This window comes from Microcebus murinus, chromosome 13, assembly GCF_040939455.1.
Source record: "Microcebus murinus isolate Inina chromosome 13, M.murinus_Inina_mat1.0, whole genome shotgun sequence".
Classification (NCBI taxonomy): Eukaryota; Metazoa; Chordata; class Mammalia; order Primates; family Cheirogaleidae; genus Microcebus; species Microcebus murinus.
Genome location: NC_134116.1, coordinates 19,318,385 through 19,340,745, shown reverse-complemented (window position 1 = coordinate 19,340,745; position 22,361 = coordinate 19,318,385). Strand labels below are relative to the sequence as shown.

The 22,361-nt window shown below is 38.9% G+C and overlaps 1 protein-coding gene across 8 annotated transcripts in view; it reads left to right on the top strand.

Annotated features, from left to right (window-relative positions):
- The window catches only part of MBNL2 (muscleblind like splicing regulator 2), a 156,843-nt gene extending 134,761 nt beyond the window's left edge, over positions 1-22,082 (top strand). For all 8 annotated transcript variants that reach the window (XM_012756997.3, XM_012756994.3, XM_012757000.3 and 5 more), the window contains one exon: positions 19,282-22,082. In XM_012756997.3, the coding sequence (XP_012612451.1) occupies positions 19,282-19,296 (15 nt within the window). In that variant the 3' untranslated portion in view covers positions 19,297-22,082. The remainder of the gene's footprint in view (positions 1-19,281) is intronic.
- The last annotated feature ends 279 nt before the right edge of the window (positions 22,083-22,361 follow it).

Below are 22,361 nucleotides of genomic sequence, written 5' to 3'. Positions count from 1 at the left end.
GGGACCCGAATGCCAAGTTTAAGGGTTCAGGCCTTATTTGGCCACTGAAAGGTTTTCAAGCAGGATAGTGATGGGAACGGAACTCTAGGAAGGTGAGCAGATGGAGTCGAGGCGGGAGAGTCTGCAGAGGCCATTAAGAGGTTTTAACAAGAGCCTAAACGGGGACAGTGGCAGCTGGCAAGTGGCCTACTTTATCTTGCCTTGGCCCATCACATAATGAGTGTTACTTTTCACCAAAGAGAAACATAAAAACGATTTCATACTATAGCAAAACCTGTCCAGATAAATGTCACGTGGCAGAAAGAGAGATTTGGGCTGATGTGAAGGGTCAACCACAAGAAGTTGCCTCTATGGGACGTGGACTCCGTCCCTTCCAATACAGCAGTTGGGTGGACACCAGCCACATTCCTCCAGCGTGCTCATGCCTAACGCTGTCCTCCCACTTCCTTCCTAAAGGAGAACTCAGAGCTAAAAGCTCAAAGACCCCAGGCCTCAGCTTGAAAGGAAGTCCCTTCAGATGTGGAGCACGTTGTCTGCGTCTCCACATCAGAGCTCTGTCTAGAGTGTGGGTGATTATTCAGCTCTTTCATTCTGATCCGTGAGTCCATGCTGGGGGAAAAAAAGATCTTACATATTGATATTAGGAATATTTTTAGAGAGCACCTCAAGCAGTGCCTTAAAAGCTGATGAAATCAGATTATATTTCGGGCAGTATGTTAGCCAACACTTAAGCTCATCTCCAAAAAGTGATGACTTACGTTTAAAATTATGACCTCAAGGTCTTGTCACATCTTCTGATCCCTTCTCTAATGACAGCCCATTCAACAGAGAGTTGGCCTTCGGAAGAGTTTATTGAAAATTAGTTGGTAATATATCATACACACACACGGCCTTCTATTTACTGGAATATTTGATAAGTCAGAAAAGCCCACTTTCCAGACATGCCTGATATAGCTTTGTTATATGTGATAATCAATTTTAGCAATATCTTATCAGAAATCTTATCAGAAATAATAAATAATAAAAAATCAAAATAATTACACTTAACCAGTTTCATATATTATGTTTTATCTTGCCTGCTATAAAAGCAGGGAAGAGAAAAGCTTAAAACCATCGCACTTCACTCATGTCTCACCTTTAAATGTGAACACAACTTCCAAGCTGTTTGTCATAGAGGCTCTTGGATAAACAAGTCCACCTCTACTAACCAAGAAAGCTAGAAAAGTAAGGTCAAGTTTGACTTCATCTCTCCTCTCGGAGTTTTAGAAAACATCTATTATTCAATGCCATCTGTCAGGACTATATTCAGACAAATGTAGGAGGCATTCAGCATTCCCCACTATTCACCACTTGACCCATTTTGGGCCTGTGTTTGTTTCACGAGAAGAGTCTGGGCGCTGCCAGGCCCCGGTGTGGGAGGAGCGGGCTCAGTCAGCAGCGCCCTGTTCCGCAACCCGGGTGGAGCGGCTGGCCTCTGCGTGCGATGATCAAACTGTGAAACGCTCCTTCCTCGCCGCTTGCTCATTCCCGGGAGCAGAACAGAAAGCAGCTGGGCCCCCAGTATGTTGTTCTCCAAAAAAGCAGAGACTGCAACTGTCAGAATCCAGCCCTTGTAAATAGTACTCTGGGCTGACATAACTCCTTCAGCACTTCACTGCTGGAGTTGTTTAGCCGCCTTTAACTTTTTGCTTATATTCTAACTCTAGAGGGGGGATCTGGTTCCGGTAATGGATCCGGTTGCTTCGAATGAGGTAGACTTGCCATGTCAAATATTTTGCGGAGAAGGCAGGAGTGTGTGTGAGTGTGTGCGTGCGTGTGTGTGGGGGGGGGGGGCAGGGAGGGAGCCTGCTGTATGTCTTTGAGTAAAAAAATAAAACTGAGAAATTGCAGCACTTGCATTCAGTAAACACTGTTAGTTAAAGCTTCTTGGCAATTGGAGTCTAAATTCCACTTAGAATGCAGCATGGCTGGGGCATCAGAATCCAGACTTGCTAATGTGGTCAAAAAAAAAAAATTTAAGTAGGGGAAGAGGTGGGTGGTACTCTCTCTGTCTTAGACAGACTTGGATCTATGAGAGCAATGTAGAGGCAGATTAATTCCTTTCTTCATGAAATTAGAAAATAAGAAGACAATAGACCTTTTATTTTCCTGCCTCCGAAGTGGTTGCTTTGCAGAACTGCTATGAGGTTTTAATTAATAAATGTATTTTCAGATACGCTGAGGGAAGGCTAAGTTATGTAAGTGTTGTAATCTAGTACATTTTCATTTTTCATGAATAATTTACACCTCCTGGTGAGAAACTTGGGTAGAATTCTTTTGTATATAGCACCTAAAGACATAACATCAGTTCCAATTTTGTGCAGCTGAAGAGAAAATGTCAAGAATCCTTACGTGGCGCTATCCTGCCTGGTGGATGGTCCTTCTCCCAGCTCAAATCCCATCCTCCTTTGCATTTTGATGGAATTCGGGGGGATCTCTTTTAGATTGAAAAGTCATATTCCCAGTGGCATTTTGGCCTTTGTTAATGGTAGTAAAATCATGCTCCAGTTCTCTAACTCTAGGTTTTTTCGTTCGAGGGGAACCAATATATAGTTCATCCTATATCTGTGTTTATTTCCAGACCTAGATTGGTAAGGAAAGACTAGCTGCATTGTCTGAATTCACACCCATTTTTAAGGGCAGGGCAATGACTAGGGTCTCTCTTTTTTTTTTTTTTTTTTTTTTTTTTTTTTTGAGACAGAGTCTCACTCTGTTGCCCGGGCTAGAGTGAGTGCCGTGGCGTCAGCCTAGCTCACAGCAACCTCAAACTCCTGAGCTCAAGCAATCCTCCTGCCTCAGCCTCCCAAGTATCTGGGACTATACAGGGGTCCTCAAACTTTTTAAACAGAGGGCCAGTTCACTGTCCCTCAGACCGCTAGAGAGTGTGCACTGTGGGCCCAGGACGAGTCGGCTGCTAAGCAGGACAGGCAGCTGCAGCAAAAACACCCAGCCAGCCGGATAAACGTCCTAGGCGGGTGGCATGTGGCCCACAGGCCATAGTTTGAGGACTCCTGGACTACAGGCATGTGCCACCATGCCCAGCTAATTCTTTCTATATGTATTTTTAGTTGTCCAGTTAAGTTCTTTCTATTTTTAGTAGAGGCGGGGTCTCTCTTGCTCAGGCTGGTCTCGTGCTCCTGAGCTCAAACAATGCTCCTGCCTCGGCCTCCCAGAGTGCTAGGATTACAGGCGTGGACCACCATGCCGGGCCAAGAATCTCCTTTTTAATGGGAGTCGCTCTGCACAGACTAAAATTTGTATTCATGGACACCTATCTCCCCAGGCTCTCCCAGTGCTACCTACCCTCTTGCACGTCCACCTGTGCCTTTCTGTGTGGCTGGAGGGGGAGGACAAACAAACCTGACTTTGGCTGCACTTACCAAATATGATGCTACCGTGTATCAAAGACAATCAGTATTACCACTGGCCTCTCAGCACCTTTTAGCGTTCTCCTGGGGCCAGACGGCTGGAGGCAGTGACTTCCGAGGTCAGACCTATCTGAGTCAGCTGATCACTGGACAGGCCACCAGGCTGGGGAGGTGCCAAACCTACTGAGGAACTCACTGCATGGTGACAATCACAATCAGAGGTCATAAAACCAAAAGTGCAGTAGACACGTGTCGCCACAGGGGGAGCACGCTGTTTGGCAGGGAGTGATCCCTAATGTGACTGGGGACATACCGTGTTTCCCCGAAAATAAGACCTACCCATAAAATAAGCCCTAGCAGGATTTCTAAGCATTTGCGCAATAGAAGCCCTACCCCGAAAATAAGACCTAGTGATGGACGTAGCTAAGCAGCGTGTCTGCACAACCCATGCGTTTCATGACGGAGTGGTAAAGAGGACGAGCAGCCCTTCTTATCTGCCCCATCGTGACAGCTATTATCCCAGAGGTGACCAGAAAGGTGCGGGCAGCCCCACCAACAAGGTCGGCTCCCCCTGTCAGGTCCCGGCCATCCTGTGCGTGCTGCAAGCTGAGGCTTAGAGGGGAAAATAACACATCCCCTGAAAATAAGCCCTAGGGTGTCTTCTTGAGGAAAAATAAATAGAAGGCCCTGTCTTATTTCCAGGGAAACACAGTAGGTCTGAGGGATGTGTAGGAAGGATTTAGAGATAGGACAGCATGACCGGTTTGACGTTTGCGGGGTGGAGGAGATGTGGGGTAAGGAGAGAAAGGAGTCGAGGTTTACACATGCACCAGCATTCTGCTGTACACATGCCATCACATCTAGTCACACCAGAGGGGCTCGATTTCCCCTCTTTTACTCATGCAGAAATCTAAGCTCAGATCTGGTCACGTTCCAATAGGTAGCAGAGCCTGCAACCTGACCTCACGCCTGTCTGACCTTGAAGTCAGTGCTGTTCTCCTTGTCTTGCATTCTGCCCCACGAGCACGCGTGGTTGAGAAAAGGAACTTCAGAATCAGCCTGAGACTGTGTCTCATGATGGAGGCAGATGGAGCGGCTGTGATTACAGCAGAGCTAAAGAGGGTAGACGCTGGCTGGCTCGCACATGCCAAGCGACCTGCCCACAGCCACACTGCCAGGGAGCAGGAGACACCAGGGCACGTGAGGAGGAGGACCCCGGGGCAGACCTAGAAAACGCAGCTGGGTGGGTAAGGAGCGGGTGAGCGTGCAAGGGGCCTTGAATGGCAGGGTGAGGACAGGTCAGGAAATGTTAAATGAGGCTCAGAGACACGGATATGCTGAACATGAGCGGGTTAGGGATGATGAGCTGGGAGGACTGGCCTGAGTGCAGGTGAACAGGTGAGGAAGCGACTTCACTGATAAAATGGTGAAATCAGGGTCGAGAGAAAAGAGAAAATCTCAGGGAAAAAAAGATGAATAATTCAGAACCAGGGAAGTTCAGGAAGGCTCCCGATCCTTTGCTGGCCCAGAGGCTATGCTCCGGCTTCTGCAGTGTCTGGATTTCAACACCTTTACCTTCTCTGTTACATAACCCTCCTATGAGACACCTCTCCCACTGACTTTCATAAAAAGAAGGGCTCTTGTCTACATATCTTCACCTTGATTTGTACTCTCAAGGACAAACTTCACTGATATTGTGTAACATCAGTTTATGACAAGCTGTAGCTCTTCTGGCATTTAGAATCCATCATGCTTTGGCATCAAGTGCAATAAGCTGGAGCTTTTGATCTGTTCATTTTATTTTTGATAATCAAATTGTTTTATTCTTATCTTCACTCCCCTCACTCTAGAATATTCAAAGACCTCAGAGATTATGTTCATAAGCTTCCTGGAATCAAATACAGACATGAGACACTCTTCACTATTCACCACAATGCATTTCTGGAAGCAGCATTGTTAAGCTGATCATGGTGAAATGTCACCCATTTTACCCTAGTCACAGATACATCGGGCATTACAGGTCTGACCCAAGACCAGCATCCACTAAATCACAGATATGGAAGGCAGTTAGTCATAAGAACAAATTTATCACAATCATCTATATGTCTATAATAACATAAAAAAGAAAACTTATGAAGGTTATATCATAAATTGAAAGAGGTGCCCAGATCAATGAAGTAGCTTACCCAAGTCACAGAAATAGCAAGGTAACTAGACTTAGAACCCAATTATCCATGTCCTGCCTACAGCAAATTTTTTTGTCCTTTCTACCACATGGCCTTTCTGAGAAAGTTCTTTAAATGATCATGTCAGGGGCCCCAGGTGACTACAGAGCATACAGACAGCACGAACAACTCAAGCAACTACCCTCAGGAAGCATTTACCATGTGCCAGACATTGGGCTAAGCTTTTTTATGTGAATTGTCTCACTGGAACCTAAAACAGCCCCATGAAGGACTGTTATTATCCCCACTATAGAGATGAGGAAACTCCAGTTTGTAGAAGCTGAGGAATTCACCCAAGACCATACTATCAAGTAGCAAACCCAGATTTAGAATTTTCTCCAAACTCCTAATCTTTCATTTTACAACAGAAAGGGCCTAGGGTGGTTAAGTGACTTACTCAAGGCTACTTAAGGGATTGGAAACTCAGTCTCCTAACACCATGCTTAGTTGTCTTTCTCCTCCATCAACCCACAACTCAGCATGGATATATACGTTTTTTTGAACAATCAGTAACTTTTCTCCCTTCTTAGAATTTAGAAAGGTTTTTGAGGAATCAAAAAGATACTTGGAGAAGTTAAACTTGATTCCTTCTTTTTCTCCAAGTATTTTTCCCATTAATAATTCCAAAACTGTTTGATTAATCATTCTTTCAATATTTGTCATTGTTAGATTGAAATATGTGAAAGGGCCAGTGAACCCCTTTAGTTGAGAGAATTCAGGAGAGAAAGAATTACTTGCATCAATTCCTGTTGTTCATATTCTTTTCTTTGCTCTGCCCCTTGTAACACTGAAAATGGCATTGAAGAAGGAAGGAAGTTAAAATAGGGAAATCTAAGAAGTGTGTAAAGAATAAGAAGAAAAATTCCATTGGACAAAGGTATTTAAGAGTTGGTTGGGTTTAGGTTTTTTATTTGGTTGGTTTGCTTGTTTACCTTAAGTTAACAAGTTCCCTCCTTCTTTCCACTGCTTAAGAAGAACCTAGGTGAGAAGAGGTGAAGACTTGGAAATTGAAAGACAGATGTTTATTAGATAAGACTGGATGCACAGAAGTGTCCATAAATAGTGGTTTACTCTAAACTCAGTGATCTAAAAATTATTAATAAATGCCATACCTTGTCAAAATATTCACATTATGTGGCTTGGACTAGGAAATGAAAATAGTGGAAATACTACTGTTTAACAATAGCATTTGTCATATCAGTACTTCTACCAGGCATTTGTTAAACACATTATCTAATTCTCACATCAACCCTGTAAGCTAGAAATAATTCTTAATTCCCATTATATAAACAAGCAATACACAGAATAAAAGATGTTGAATAACGTACCTATGATAACATGTCTATTAAGCCTAGTGCTGGGTTTGAACCAGGTCTAACTTTAAAGAATAGGAGATTCTGCCTCTCAAGAGGTGTTAACTTTCTACTGCAGTGGACATTGAACATCATGTGCTGATGGCTGTCTGTGCTCTTGTAATAAAAAATTTTAGTTCAATAAATGATTAATATGAATTGACAGTCAAAACTTTAATGATAAATCAGAGCAATTCAGTCTATATTGGTTCATCAGTGATAGTTCAGGTTATATACATACAGAAACAGAAGTAAGTACATTTCACATTTCTTTAAGACTCTTAATCTCATCAAAACCAAGTTTATTTCCAACATTTGGAATGCCGTACAAATCAGAGAATATTTAAGTGCATGGTAGTGTTATTTGAGTGTCTATTTAAATAGAAGCTGAAAACAAATTTTATCTAGGATTATGAATACTAAAATAACAGCCTAAGGGAAGGGAACCAACATTTATCAAAAACCACTAGGACATATCAGATACTGTACATGTATATCATTTCATTTACTACTGAACATAACTCTGTGAAGTGTCTTATCCTCTTTACCAATGAGAGCAATCTTAGAGAACAATTTGTTTAAGATTCAAGCAAATAGGTAGTGGCTGGACAGGTGTAGATTTCAGCTTTACCTGCCTGAAAAATCCTGTTCTCCTGGTCAATGTAGGATTGGGATAAACCTCTTAATCTGGCTCCCCTTGAAAATTCCTGACCACTGAGTTTAACTAATGCTTTAGGAAGTGTTAACCATTTAAGAAGAAAGTTCTAGTAGAAGTGAAAACTTTTTAAAGTCCAAGCTCAATATCAGAGATGGTCTGAAAATATTGTTGGTTGTTGAGATCAACAAGGAAGTATACGTTTTAGTGCAGTGAACAAGAGCTAGAGAGTAGCAGGAACAGGCACCGTTCCCAGGGCAGGAAACTGGCAGGTAACTTTGGCTGAAAAGAGTCTACTGAAAGGAGTCCTGTCCATCAGGACTTTTCCTTTTTATTTTTTAAACAATAATTTTAAAAGAGAGTTACTGTTTTTCTCCACCCTCCCCACAGAACCTCACCTTTGAATTACCCTCAGGGAAACCGAACAGTACTAGTGGAGAATGAATGTTTGGGGTAGAAATGTGAAGGGGCTAGAAGCTTAAGTTAGTTGTTAGTGAAACCAGGGAGCTAAATTAGAAGACGAGCCAAGCATCTTCATGATGATCCAGGTACACAAACAGAAAGAGCCATGGGTCCCACTTTGAAGCCAGAAATGGGAAGGATGAAAGAAAGGGCAGGAGGGAGAGAAAGAAGGAAGGATGTAAGGAAGAAGGGATTAAGGATGGATGAGAAAGAGGAATAGGGAGTTACTATCTAATGGGTACTGAGTTTCAGTTTGGAATGATGAAAAGTCCTGGAGGTGGAAGGTAGTGATGATCGCACATGCAATATAGTCAATGCCACTGAACTGCACACTTTGAAAATGGTTACAATGGCAAACTTTGTGCTATGTCTATTTTTACCACAGTTTTGGAAAATAGACAAAAGATCTGAATGGACATTTCTCCAAAGAAAGGATTAAGAATCAGCAAGGAAGATGTCTAATTGCACCTATGTTTTTGTTTATACTATGAGATTTAATAAAAATTTTATTAAATCTCATAGTATAAAATGATCCTTTTCATATTAAGTACTCTTCATTATTGCCATGTTTTCCTCTAAGAGTTTTCATAAAGCAGGTAACTGAATGCAAATGTGGATTCATCCTCAGTGAACCATGTCTGTGGCAACGTATGTTCATATCCTTTCTCAACAAATGTATATAACGGCCCACCTAGAGCCGTGTACAGGTCAGAAGTCTAAGAATCCAGCTATAAAAACAATGGTCCCTGTTTTCAGGGTCTTGCATAATGAGGTGAGCAGGCAATAAGCAAACATGCAAATAAGTACAAAGTACTTATATATGACAAGGATCATCTCAAATCATAGCCATCTGTCATAGCTATGCTGCGAGAATGGGCCTAATTGCTGAGCTTTGATGGGGGACAGCTAGTATTAATAATAAAGTAATAAAAGATAATGTGGGAGCTCTCCTTCTTGATTCGCTTTCCTCCTTTGGTTTCCACTTTGCCATCTATTACACGAGGATATTTTGGCACTTCCTGGGAAGTTACTGGGAGGACAGATGGTAATCTGGCTTAACCACCCACCACTCTGCAGAGATGCCAGTGCCACAGAAGCAGAGTGAGAAACTAAGGCCCAGAGAGGTCACCAGTCTGGTTGGTGGCACAGACAAGCCTCCTGAAATCCCAATCCAGAGCTCTTTGGTTTTTCCTTTGCACCTTGATTTTATACACAATTGAGTGGTTTTGTTAACCTCTCTTTCTCTCTCATCCTCTCCCTCTCTCTTTCTCTCTGTGTGTCACACACACACAGAAGCAAAGAACTAAGAGGGAGGAAAAAACTAGTTTTGCTGGGAAATTTGTTAAATGGCAGTATCATGCCACCAATCTGAGAAATATGCAAGATGGTGACAATACACAAAGACATACTCCCGTCTCCAGTACATTAATCTTACTGTTCCTTTTCCTGAATTTTAGCATTTGGTTGCTTTTCTCCGTTTGATGTCTTAAAAGCCAATTCTTAGCAGGCTTAATTATACATTCTACTCCACTGTGAAAATGGGCACTGTGGCCAAAATGTGCCCAGGATTCTAAGTCTAACATAATGGTAGGGGATACAAAAGCAGGGCATTGAGCAGGATTGGAGACTTTATGTTAAATCCAACAAGATCTTGTTTCTGTGAATTTTCTTGAGCTGAATCTTCAATTTATTACTGGGAGCAAAACCTCATTTTGAAAAACCCCTATATTGTATAATGAATGTTTTGAAATTTCTATTCAGTTGCTGCATAAACTGATCCATTTTTTTTAATTTCATTGTTGCTTTAGTTTAATTTTTTCTAAAGCACTTTGTGAATTTACATGTTTATTAATTTTTTATTTAGTTTTAATTCCTGAGTTGCTAGTTCATCTCCTTTAGAAGATCTACAATATCCTTATGTCAAAAATAATCATGAGCAAAAATATATTAATACATGGCAGAAAATATTTTCAATGTACACAACAAAGTTGGTCTTAATATTAAGTTACAAAAACTACTTTCTAAAGGTATAAAAAAGTTTCCTTAGATTCAGTGTTCATGTGCAGAGATCATTTTCAATGAAGCAGCGTATTTAATCTCAGATAGCCTCACTTCTTATACATCTCACTGTAAATATTCTAGATATTTTAGAATATTTTTGTTAAATAGTGTGGCCCAAATATTATATGTTGTTTCTTGATATACTAGAGGAATTTAGCCTTCTTTGATACACAGACAGTCCCTAATCTTAAAAATGTTTGTTCAAAATTTTCTTTGTCCCTTGGTTTGAAACTGAAATCATTTTCCTTTAGACAGTGATGGACTTGGTGGTCAGATCTCCAGGTTGGCGCACAATAGTTTATTTAACTCATGACATTGTTTACAGATAATACTGTGCTAAACCATGGAACAGGCCAAATATCATCCATGTTCACGATGTTGCTATATCTTTAGCAAGAAAAATGTCAAAAGCATGTGCCTAACCTAAACCCCTGGACAGCCATGTTAGAGAAAATAAACCCCATGGCTGTTTCTGTAACATCCATGTTATAGAAAATTCCTTCACCTCCTCCACCTGCTGCATAGAGAAGCCATAATCCATGGAGAATTCTGAGACTAGAATGTTAGTTGGGGAAGATTTGTGGAGTAAGGTGGGGAAGATGGCATGAAACAGAACTATTAGGTGAGGAATAGGAAAATAAAATCTGGGACCTCTTCCTGGGTAGCCACCATCACTTACACCACCCTCTTTCCCATTTTCCTTGATGCTGTGGTTTGATCTGCCTACTGTTCCTTCCTGACTATCATGTAGCCTTCCAATCTACGGTCTGGTTTTGTTGTTCCCTTCTCTGGCACCTGCTAAGCAAACACGGTCTCACAGCTCCTCTCTTCCTAAATAAACACACAACACTTTTGAACATATTTTTGTTTTTAATACTTCTGTAGCATCAGGGGAAAGGACCAGGAATTTTTTTTAAAAAAAGAAAGTTTTCTCATATACCTTCTTCCTCATTTATATACTATACTCTTAGATGACATATGGGTTGTCAGACAGTCTGAGGACTAGATTCCCATCTCAGTGTGGTGGAAGCAAAAATGACCCTTGGAATTCCCCCAGAGGAGCCAAAGCTGGGAGAGGCTGGGGCTGGGCTGAGGAGGGAACCATGCTCCAAGTGTCACTGTAGTGCTCCTAACAGTCCAGGTGCTTCCACATGTGGGCTGGACTCATGCAAGGAGTGGCATCTTATCCAAGTCAAGAATTTCTACTGATGGATAATCTGGATAATTATAGATTATCTGGATAATTATCCAGATAATCTAAGTTGTCAGTGTGGACCCTGGTCAGTAATCTTCAGTGAGAACAGTGTTACTGCTTTTCATGTAAAACCTCAATGATTAATATTTTTCAATTATAATTTTTAGATATATTAGAAGGTATATCTAAAAATCTTTTGTTCAAAGATAACAGTGGAAAAGATTAGACAGAAGTGAGTCATCCACAAAATAGGTCATTGAAAATAGAGGAATTAGGGGTTTGAATGTAAACTTTCCACTAGCAACAGAGGACAAAACAATAACCCTGACAAAACCACTTTTTAAGGTGCTACTAAAAATTACGGACATTCCAACCAACCAACCTCAATGTGCTGTTCTCAAGATTTTGTGAAACTGATTGTCAAATTTTAGAATTTGTTCCCAAGGACCCCAGTACAAATAAAAATACATTTTGGAAACAAATCAAATGTGGCATGACAAGGCCCTGCCTCAGAGCAATATTCCCCCCAATAGTGCAAAAATTATTTTTCAAAGTATCTTTACATATACCACTATTTGTCTCTGACTTTTTTATACAATCAAAAGTTTATCGTCATGAAATAGGCCAAAGAAAGTTCTTGAAAATGGACATTTATAGACATGTATAATTATAATTATATATGTATAATTGCTTTAATTAACCATATTTTATCTGACACCATGTGTTCACCGAGAGACCAAAGACAATTGCTTTCAACTTCAGTAATCCATACTAGGATTAAGTGTCCTGCTGCCTTTACAAAGCTTGCTTCAACCAAAATACTTGCCAAGTTTCACCTCTCAGACAAGATCAGGATATTTCAGATAGTAGTGGCCACTATGGAGAGGAAGAGAAGAGTAGTAGGGAAAAAAAGGACAGAATATTAAATCATGCAGAAACTGGTAGAGGAACACGTATGACCAAATCACAGAAAAAAAAAAACAACTGTAGCTAAAGAAAAATAAAGTTTGGGATAGTGAACAACAGGCAAGCCTCCTTAGCTTGGCCACATGTTTAGAAAATTTCACTCTATTTTCTATTTTTAAATTAATAATAAATTTTGCTTAAGGAGCCAGTGAAACATCCTATCTTTAATTGCCTTCTGAGGAAACAGGGTCTCGTAATCATGGAAAAAGATTTCTAAGAAATCTCCCAAATCTAGAAGTTTTCTTCAAGTGGGATTTTTATTTATGTGCCATGTCCTCTGTGAGTGATTCAGTCCCCGGCCTGGAATATTTTCCCTTTTGTCTGTAACGGGGAGTGGGGAGAATGGGAGAATTAGGAGGAAGGTTTATTTTTCTTGGGTATTTTTGAATCCTGAAAGGGTGCAGACATATACCTTATACAAAGAGTTCTTCTCCTGACTCCATTGCTCTCTCTCCCAAGAATGGTCTGGTGGGCTTCTGTTGGTGCTATCACTGTGTTATTGTGTCCTTAGTGACTTCTTATTTAGTCAGCCATCCACGCAACCAACAATTAATGAATGCCTCCTATGTGCCCAGCCCTATCCTAGACATTAGGCATATAAAGATGAACGAGACATTTCCCCTATCCTTAAGAAGGTCCACCGTTTTGCTGTGGACCGAGTTAATGCACCAGCCCTGCTTGGAAATACCTACTTGAGTTTTCATGCTAGTGGTATCAAGATCCATTAAGATTTTTTCATATTTTGGTAAAGCCACACAAATATTTTATAAGGTATATTTTCTCTACCTTTCTGAACTCAGTACTACAGAGACAGTATTTAATGGCTAGTCACAGGAGGATAGAACTAAAACATCCAATACTCCTCTTTTCTAATTGTTTTGTGGTTTGAATACATAGAAACATTTGGTATATTCACTGAAGTCTTTTTCCTATCAATTAAGCAAAGCAGGAAGAGTTCTTACTGAATTTAATATTGAGCTACCACTTTTAAACAATAATTCATCTGACATCCCTGAATCTTTGCAAGGAGTGCATTTGCATAAGAAGTGTAAACATCTCTAGAAGTCATCTAGAAGCTCACAATTCTCAAAATTATTAATATGCAGAGTTCCTGAAGACCAAGAACCACAAGGTAGAAAATTCAGAAAATATTAATACTTGGTACCTCTGACACGCAAAGGAGTCCTGTGTTGGTTTGTCTTCTCTGGCACTTCTCTGCATAAGTACTGGTTAATTCAGCTTTTGGGTTCATGGTGCTGATGCGTTCAAGTTCAGTGTTTCAGTCTCTACACAGATTATTTCGTTTTCAACCAAGTTCATTTCTCACCCTGGTCAGCTCTTTGTTGAGGGCACCCCATGGTCGAGGGGTATGGATGGCTCAGCCTAAATCCATCATCATGGTGGCAGAGACAAGACAACGTGCATATTTCATAACTGGTGACTCGGTCCAGGGAGGGATAGTATTTTCTTTTTAGGGAGCGGGTACCTGTTGGTCAAGCACCCTATTCCTCTGAGTGAAAAGCCAGATGTCTGAAAGTGGCAGCAGACTGTCTCTCCTGATCCCACTCACTCTTACTGTCTGCCCTGACTGATGCTCAGGAACCCAGTAATCCACACTTACAGCACATCACCTTCAAGAAAGGAAGGCTGACAGGGATGTAAACCTGCAGCTCGTAGCTGAATTCAGCCTAAAGATTTGTCCCACACAGGGTTGTTTTCTATAATGTGAATTAATAGCTGAATTTTCAGCTTCTTTTGAGAAAATGGAGAAAGTACTCAATTTTTGAGCAAAATTGAGCAAGTACTCAATCCTTGCCAGGCAAGGATTTTCTCGATGTGCTGAATTAAGCCCATTAGACAGTCCCAGGCAGCGAGCAGTAACTGTCTGTGACTATTCTTGGATGTCACGGGCCTAGGCCATGGAGCTGCCTGTCTCACCTGTGTTAGAGGGTGGGACTGACTTTTGGCACTGAAAGGGGTCTGGTGCTCCTTTACTTCTGGTTTCCCATTCCCACCCCAGGCCCCTCTTTCTGAGTGTTCTGCCTAGCCCAATTCGAGCAAAACATCCAACTTACTTTCTCAAGTGGAGTTGGGATGTATTTGATAAATACTAGCCTAAAATGAAAAAAGGTTTTCTCCTTTTCCTGCATGGTCCATCCTGTTGCTTTGAACTTCCAGGTATGCCTAGTCACCTTGAGTACTTTACTCAATTTTTACATAAAAAACAAAGTAGCAACTTTAAACCAAAATATAAGAAATAAAATGAATTAACTTTCTCTAAAAATAAAATTTTTAGAAGGGCTTTTTAAAAAAATATTGAAACATAAGATTTATTCAAAATCAATACTTTTGAATACTTTTCAGTACTTTTCAATACTTTTGGAGCAAAGGAGCAGAGTAACTGTGGCCATGCTCCTCACCTGGCTCACTCGCCCAGGTGTCTTTCCTGCCTGGGCCCAGTGGGCTTGGTATTTAGACACTACCTAATCCACAGTAAATATTAAACAGCTGCTCATAATATATTTAATAGGACAACAACCCATTTGGTGTTCTTTGGAGCTACTCAATCTTTGTTTTCAATAAATAAGTTCAAGACTAATCAGGTATTGGGTCCATATGTGAGTAGCTCAAGGCTGTATGTTGAGCAGAGTTATCAGATTCTTAAATCCAACCAGCTAGAGGAGAGAGTTTAATTCACTTAGTATGATTTCCTTTCCCTATTGATAAGTAGACTCTATTACAGCCAACTGAGATTTTTGCATCACAGATACTAACTAGAAGGGCCACTAAAGATTTATGAAAGCACTCATGGTTTGAGATCAAATGTGTCTTTGTTTTAAAAATAGAATCACAGATTTTGTGGGCATCAGCTATTCTCATTTCTGTCTGTTCTCCTTTTCGTGGAAAAAGGAATTGAAAATAATGCTTTCAGTTTGGAATTTTGATTTACCATAGTAGATTGGCCAGAATCTTATTCATAATTTAACTTCCTCCTCCGGTCATGGTTCTCTGTTCTATCAAATACTACTTATCTGAGGGAATAGTCTATCAGGGCGATAAATAGAAATGTACCTTGTTGAATATATTCGCTTTCTTTCCTGTCATCGTAGCTGGCCAGGTCTTCTCAGGAGCCGAAGCAGCGGTGCTGTGGTTGGGTAGCGTGTTCTGTCGCCGTGAGCAGGCACGTTTGTAGCACCCATCTGGAGGAGGCCTGGGGCAGGGTGTGGTTGACCACCCAGGCAAGGATGTCCTGAGGAGAGGCCCAGCAGCCTCCTGGGTCCCCCAGCACTTCCTACCCATCTCCAGGTGGTTGCCCTGTCTCCCCTCTGGACCTCCAAGCTGTGTTTGCTCACGGCCTTACCACTTGGCCTCACCTTTCCCCGATTCCCAAGCTTGCAGGGCTTCCTCTGAGCACCTTCCTTAGCTGGCGCCATGCTCTTTGGAACTACTGCTTCCCCTGTCCCCATCTCTGGGAGGAGTAGGGGGAGTGGGCCGGGGTGGGGGGCTGCGCCAGCGGGCAGGATGAGCCAATCTCTCCAAGCTCATGCTGGCATGTGCCAGTACTTTGTACATCATGCAAGCCAGTTGAAACTGTGCATGCTGTCTTTTCCACATCTGCAAAATATGACTACAGTTCTGACCTAGCTCGTAAGGCTCTAGCTTGTAAATTCTCAGAGCTTGTTGAAAATCAAGGGAGTATACATTAAAATTCGAACAAAAACAACAATGCTTCAGAGAGGGGGCTTTTAGGAGCCCCAGGGTGGTAGCTGGCTCTCTCACTTGTACGTACTCTGGCAGACCCCAGGGATTTTCCATCACCCGCTCAAGAAAGCAGCAACGGCAGTGCCTTGGAGGTTGTTGCATAAGGAAATTTGGGTATCAGCCCCAGCTCTGACCAAATGCAGGGCAGGAAAGAAGCCACTGACGGTTATTCTGTCGGACTCACTTAGTGAACTGTGTTTTAATTAACCATTCTTTTAAATGGACAAGCTCAAGGTTTGGGTTTGTCCATATCAGATGTGTGGCCCATGTGCCAGGGCCACATATAAGCCTGCTATTTCAAGAATGCATGTTTCATACCTATATTGAAATATTCAGGCACCTTCCTCTTGGCCACAAAAATTATAAATAAAGACAGGGAAAGTTTTCTTGTATATAATTGGTGTAGAAGAAAGTCTCTGAGGAGAGGTAACAGGAAACCACACAAAATGTACCTATTCATATTATTTTAAATTACATTTGTCTAATGCTAGCTAGAAGTATAATCTGACTAAAGAAAAACCATATTAAACACTACACCAAAGGTCCCTCTTTCCCTCAAAGTAGTTTCTCCCATAATCCCCAGCCCCCCACAAATACACACACACACACACACACACACACACACACACACACACACACACACACACCCCTGGGTGTCCTTATCCTTTGTCTCCTGTGGGTGATCTTCCAGCTGGATCTGTCCTGCCCTATCTGGGGGCCCCAGGACCTGTGCCATGTGCTTCCTGACATCAAATGGGCATTACCTAAATAAGAAGCACTCAGTTGGTACCTGTTCTTCATCTGGATTCCGTTTCTGTCTATCTTACCAGGATGTGTTTCACTCCACAGTACACTTAATTCAGACTGTGTCAGCAACCTCTATGTCTCAGGAAACAATTTAATAATCAAAAGATATTTTCAAGAAAAATGCTGCCACCCAAAAATGGACTTTATAAAGAGAAACACTCAGAGCCTTCCTGCTTTCTAAGATCAAATATCTTGACTCCCTTGAAGTTGTTCACAGATGCTAGGAGTGCAGTTCATTTTTGAGACCATATGTAATATTGTCCACAGGATAGCCAAAGACAAAGACCAGGGGGTGGCTAGAGTTTTCTGGCCTAGAAGCTAGGCAGCAGTCATAGTTGAGCATTCAATAGTACCAGAGATCATTTTTATTTATGTCTTTATCCATATAATGGTTCGTGGGTAAATGAGGCAGAGGGGGAAAGGAGTCTGGTTGAGTCTGGTTAATGTGTTCAGTTAACTTCAACACTGATTTACAGTCTAATTAAACCTCAGTGGTCTTTTATGTTCTTGTCAAATAAAAGTTCAAAGCATTGCTGTAACTAATCTCTATAATTCAAATTCACCCATTCTGATTTGCCCATTGCTGTGCTTTCTGTAGAATACTTTTTTCCCAGGTGGTTAGGTAGCTCCTTCTATATGACATTTTAATTTCAGCTAATAAGCGAGAATGTAATTATATTCTAAAATATGTATGATATACCAATTTAAGATATTGCAAGATATTTTTCCATAAATATTTTAGAGAGATTCTTGCTAAAGTAAAAAAGAAGAAAAAAAAAAAGAAAAACAGGACATGATTTAATGTGCTGGGGTGCAGTCTTACTTGGAAAAATTACAGATAAGATTGAAGCTAATGGATGAAATAGAAAAAATTAGATATTTGATATCTAAATAATCAAATATCTAAATCTGAAAGTGAAGCTATAAATTGACCATCTGGAGAGTTTGAATATTACTTATTTGCAATCATACTATTCAAAAATACTTTGATAATAATATTCAAATACCAGATACTGTAATATTTATATAACTCATTATATCTCATTTTACTCATATCAGTATATAATATATATATATTCATATTAGTATATAGGACAAAGAATGCTATTTCCTCCAATTAATTTTAAATTCCTAGGAATTTTTTTAAAAAGATATTATCTGAAGTTTTAAGTTTCCATTTAGTATAAATATTTAATGTAAATGAGTTATTACTCTATTTTTCTCCATTCTATACACATCTGTATATTTCAACACGATAAAGAATACTTATATTTATTTCATGGAAGAAACTATTTGTGCGTACTAAAACTGTTGTATATAAACTACAGGAGCACTCACTTAAAGGAAAAAATATCCACATCTACAAATTCTAACATAATGGGGTAGTAAATCATGCTTGTAGAAATGAGGCTTTTATTGGGAATTTATTGAGAATCCCAGTGTTCAGGAATATTAGCCGACCTTTATCATAAGGAATTTTTACCAGTTATTTCCTAAACAAAGACTCTTGGCTGTTTAATAAATAAACATTTTGTTTATTAATTACACAAAGTTTGGTCAAAGCATTAAACAAAGGATAAATATTTTTGTTAGAATATGTTAAAAACTTGGCTTTTAAGCTTGACATTTAATGGACTGGAACACACAGGCCAAACTCCCTCTCCTTTGCAAAGGTATGGAGCTGGAATAAGAGATGAAACCCCAGGGACCACAGTTTGCATTTGATTATTTAGCTTCATCTGTGCTTTATCTGTGTTTTTGGACTTGTTAAGAATGTTTTAACTGCTTATTAGATTGTTATCCCTTTTTCTCTTTAATATGTGATGTTTAAACAGACCCTGAATTTGAAACTGTTTGTTATACTATCTTGGGAACAAGATTACTTTTGATGGGAATACATCTTTGAATTACAAATGCAAGTTAATAAATAATATGTGATGTATTATACATTTTTAAACATTTATATTTAAGCCTTACAAACAGCTTTCCAAGTACAAACAAATTATCTGATTAGACTTTCCGGATCACCATAACAAATACTAATTGAGCAATAACATGAACATATAATAAACAGATATAAAGCGAAACGTTTAAAAAGAGATTGGGGTCTAAAAACATGGCATGCCTACATAAATGCTGTCACAGTTTTAGAGAAAATACTGTGTATTTGAATCATCATTCTTTACTGAGGCCACATAGCACAAGTGGTTAAGCATAAAATTGTTCAGCATGAAGGGTGGGGATTGTGCGAAATTATAATTGCATCAAAATGATGAGAAATTGAAGAAAATTCCTATTTTCAAATGTCTGTTTTTCAAAGACTAAAACAAACTCATTATTTTCCCTCGCAGAAGGATGTCTAAATCACACTTGTCTTTTCCTTTAACAGATAATTCTGAAATAATCAGCAGAAATGGAATGGAATGCCAAGAATCTGCATTGAGAATAACTAAACATTGTTACTGTACATACTATCCTGTTTCCTCCTCAATAGAATTGCCACAAACTGCATGCTAAATAAAGATTTAGTTCTTCTGGACAGACCACAACTCTAAGAAGCTAGTGCTGCTATATCATATATGAGTATTAAATATGGTATGCTTAGTATATTCCAACCTAAGATAGTTAACTACCTGAGACCAGCTGTGATGTTTAAAGACATAAAGGATAAAGTTTACTTTTAAAGGATTTCTAAACATAGTTTCTGTCCCAGGAATATTGTCTTATCTCCATAACTATAGCTGATGCAGAGAGTCCAACCAGTTTACTCATTTCGACTCAGAATATTTCAAATTTAGCAATAAACAATTAGCATTAGTTAAAAAAAAAAACAACACTATTCCGAGGGCAGTTTCGATTATAACTCTGATTACTGTCATTTCACTTACCCACTGGATCGAGGGGTATGTTTCACTTCTTGACAAGATGAATGCTGCAGCAAAGACGAGAAGTGAAGTAAAACCAATACCTGTCCTGCAGGTCTAAAATTTGAATGGAAATTCAAGCACAAGTCCTGGGGACACATCAAAGTGTGGTGTTTGGTTTGCCTGGAGATGCCGCATTGAATCGTGTGATTCTAGAATAACATTAAATAGATTGAAAAAGAAACTTTGCACGGTATGAGCTTCATACCCCACCAAACAAAGTCTTGAAGGTATTATTTTACAAGTATATTTTTAAAGTTGTTTTATAAGAGAGACTTTGTAGAAGTGCCTAGATTTTGCCAGACTTCATCCAGCTTGACAAGAATGAGAGGCCCATGCCAACAGTCTAATCTAAGGGATTAGTCTTTCAAACTCACTATCCGGTTGCCTGTTACAGAATAACTCTTCTAAACTAAAAACCTAGTCAAACAAGGAAGCTGTAGGTGAGGAGATCTGTATAATATTCTAATTTAAGTAAGTTTGAGTTTAGTCACTGCAAATTTGACCGTGACTTTAATCTAAATTACTATGTAAACAAAAAGTAGATAGTTTCACTTTTTAAAAAATCCATTACTGTTTTGCATTTCAAAAGTTGGATTAAAGGGTTGTAACTGACTACAGCATGGAAAAAAAAATAGTTCTTTTAATTCTTTCACCTTAAAGCATATTTTATGTCTCAAAAGTATAAAAACCTTTAATACAAGTACATACATATTATATATACACATACATATATATACTATATATGGATGAAACATATTTTAATGTTGTTTACTTTTTTAAATACTTGGTTGATCTTCAAGGTAATAGCGATACAATTAAATTTTGTTCAGAAAGTTTGTTTTAAAGTTTATTTTAAGCACTATTGTACCAAATATTTCATATTTCACATTTTATATGTTGCACATAGCCTATACAGTACCTACATAGTTTTTAAATTATTGTTTAAAAAACAAAACAGCTGTTATAAATGAATATTATGTGTAATTGTTTAAAACATCCATTTTCTTTGTGAACATATTAGTGATTGAAGTATTTTGACTTTTGAGATTGAATGTAAAATATTTTAAATTTTGGCATCATCGCCTGTTCTGAAAACTAGATGCACCAACCATATCATTATTTGTTTGAGAAAAAAAGAAATCTGCATTTTAATTCATGTTGGTCAAAGTCTAATTACTATCTATTTATCTTATATTGTAGACCTGATAACCCCATCTAAAAGAAAATCACATTCTAAATGTAATCTTACATAGTGCTTATATCGTTGCATTTGTTTTAATTTGTGGAAAAGTATTGTATCTAACTTGTATTACTTTGGTAGTTTCATCTTTATGTATTATTGATATTTGTAATTTTCTCAACTATAACAATGTAGTTATGCTACAACTTGCCTAAAACATGCAGAGTTGTTTTCTTTTTTCTTTTTCGTCTTTGTTAATTCATTTAAACTCATTGAAACATAATATACATTACTAAAAGGTAAATTACGGGAATCACTGAAATATTTTTGTAGACTAACTGTTGTAACATTGTCTTTGTTTTTTTCTTTCATTTCCTGATTTTGATTCTAAAATTGTTAGCACACAACTATTTTCAGCCCTTTAATAATGGAGCATCAAAACCATCACCCGTATCCCCAAGCAAATATAGAAGTGTATTTTTTACTACGATATCCATTTTCCAGAATTGTGATTATAATATGCAAAGAGTCATAAATATGCCATTTACAATAAGGAGGAGGCAAGGCAAATGCATAGATGTACAAATATATGTACAACAGATTTTGCTTTTTATTTATTTATAATGTAATTTTATAGAATAATTCTGGGATTTGAGAGGATCTAAAACTATTTTTCTGTATAAATATTATTTGCCAAAAGTTTGTTTATATTCAGAAGTCTGACTATGATGAATAAATCTTAAATGCTTTGTTTAATTACAAAAACAAAATCACCAATATCCAAGACATGAAGATATCAACTCAACAAATACTGTAGTTAAGAGACTAACTCTCTACTTGTATGGGAACTACATTTCACTCTTGGTTTTCAGGATATAACAGCACTTCACCGAAATATTCTTTCAGCCATACCACTGGTAACATTTCTAATAAATCTTTCTGTAACACTTAAAAGAATTCCCTCATTCATTACCTTACAGTGTAAACAGGAGTCTAATTTGTATCAATTCTATGTTTTGGTTGTAATATTCAGTTCACTCACCCAATGTACAACCAATGAAATAAAAGAAGCATTTAAAAGGATTGTATAGTCTTCCTCCTTTTTATATTGAAATGTTGATAATTAGCCAAACAAAGTGGTTTTCCTTTCACATAGATAGTGTTTGGTAACTGCAAAGAAGATCTAACTCTGGTTTTCAAATGGGCTATCGATATTTTTGCTCTGGCTTTGGCTTCTTAACAGCAAGAAAATCAATTTAAAATGGTAATTTTAGAATTATTTTTAGTATTCTTTAAAGTTAGAAATGGAGATAGATTTCACCACTCAGCCCTCATCTCCAAGACTGTGGCTGATAATGAAGA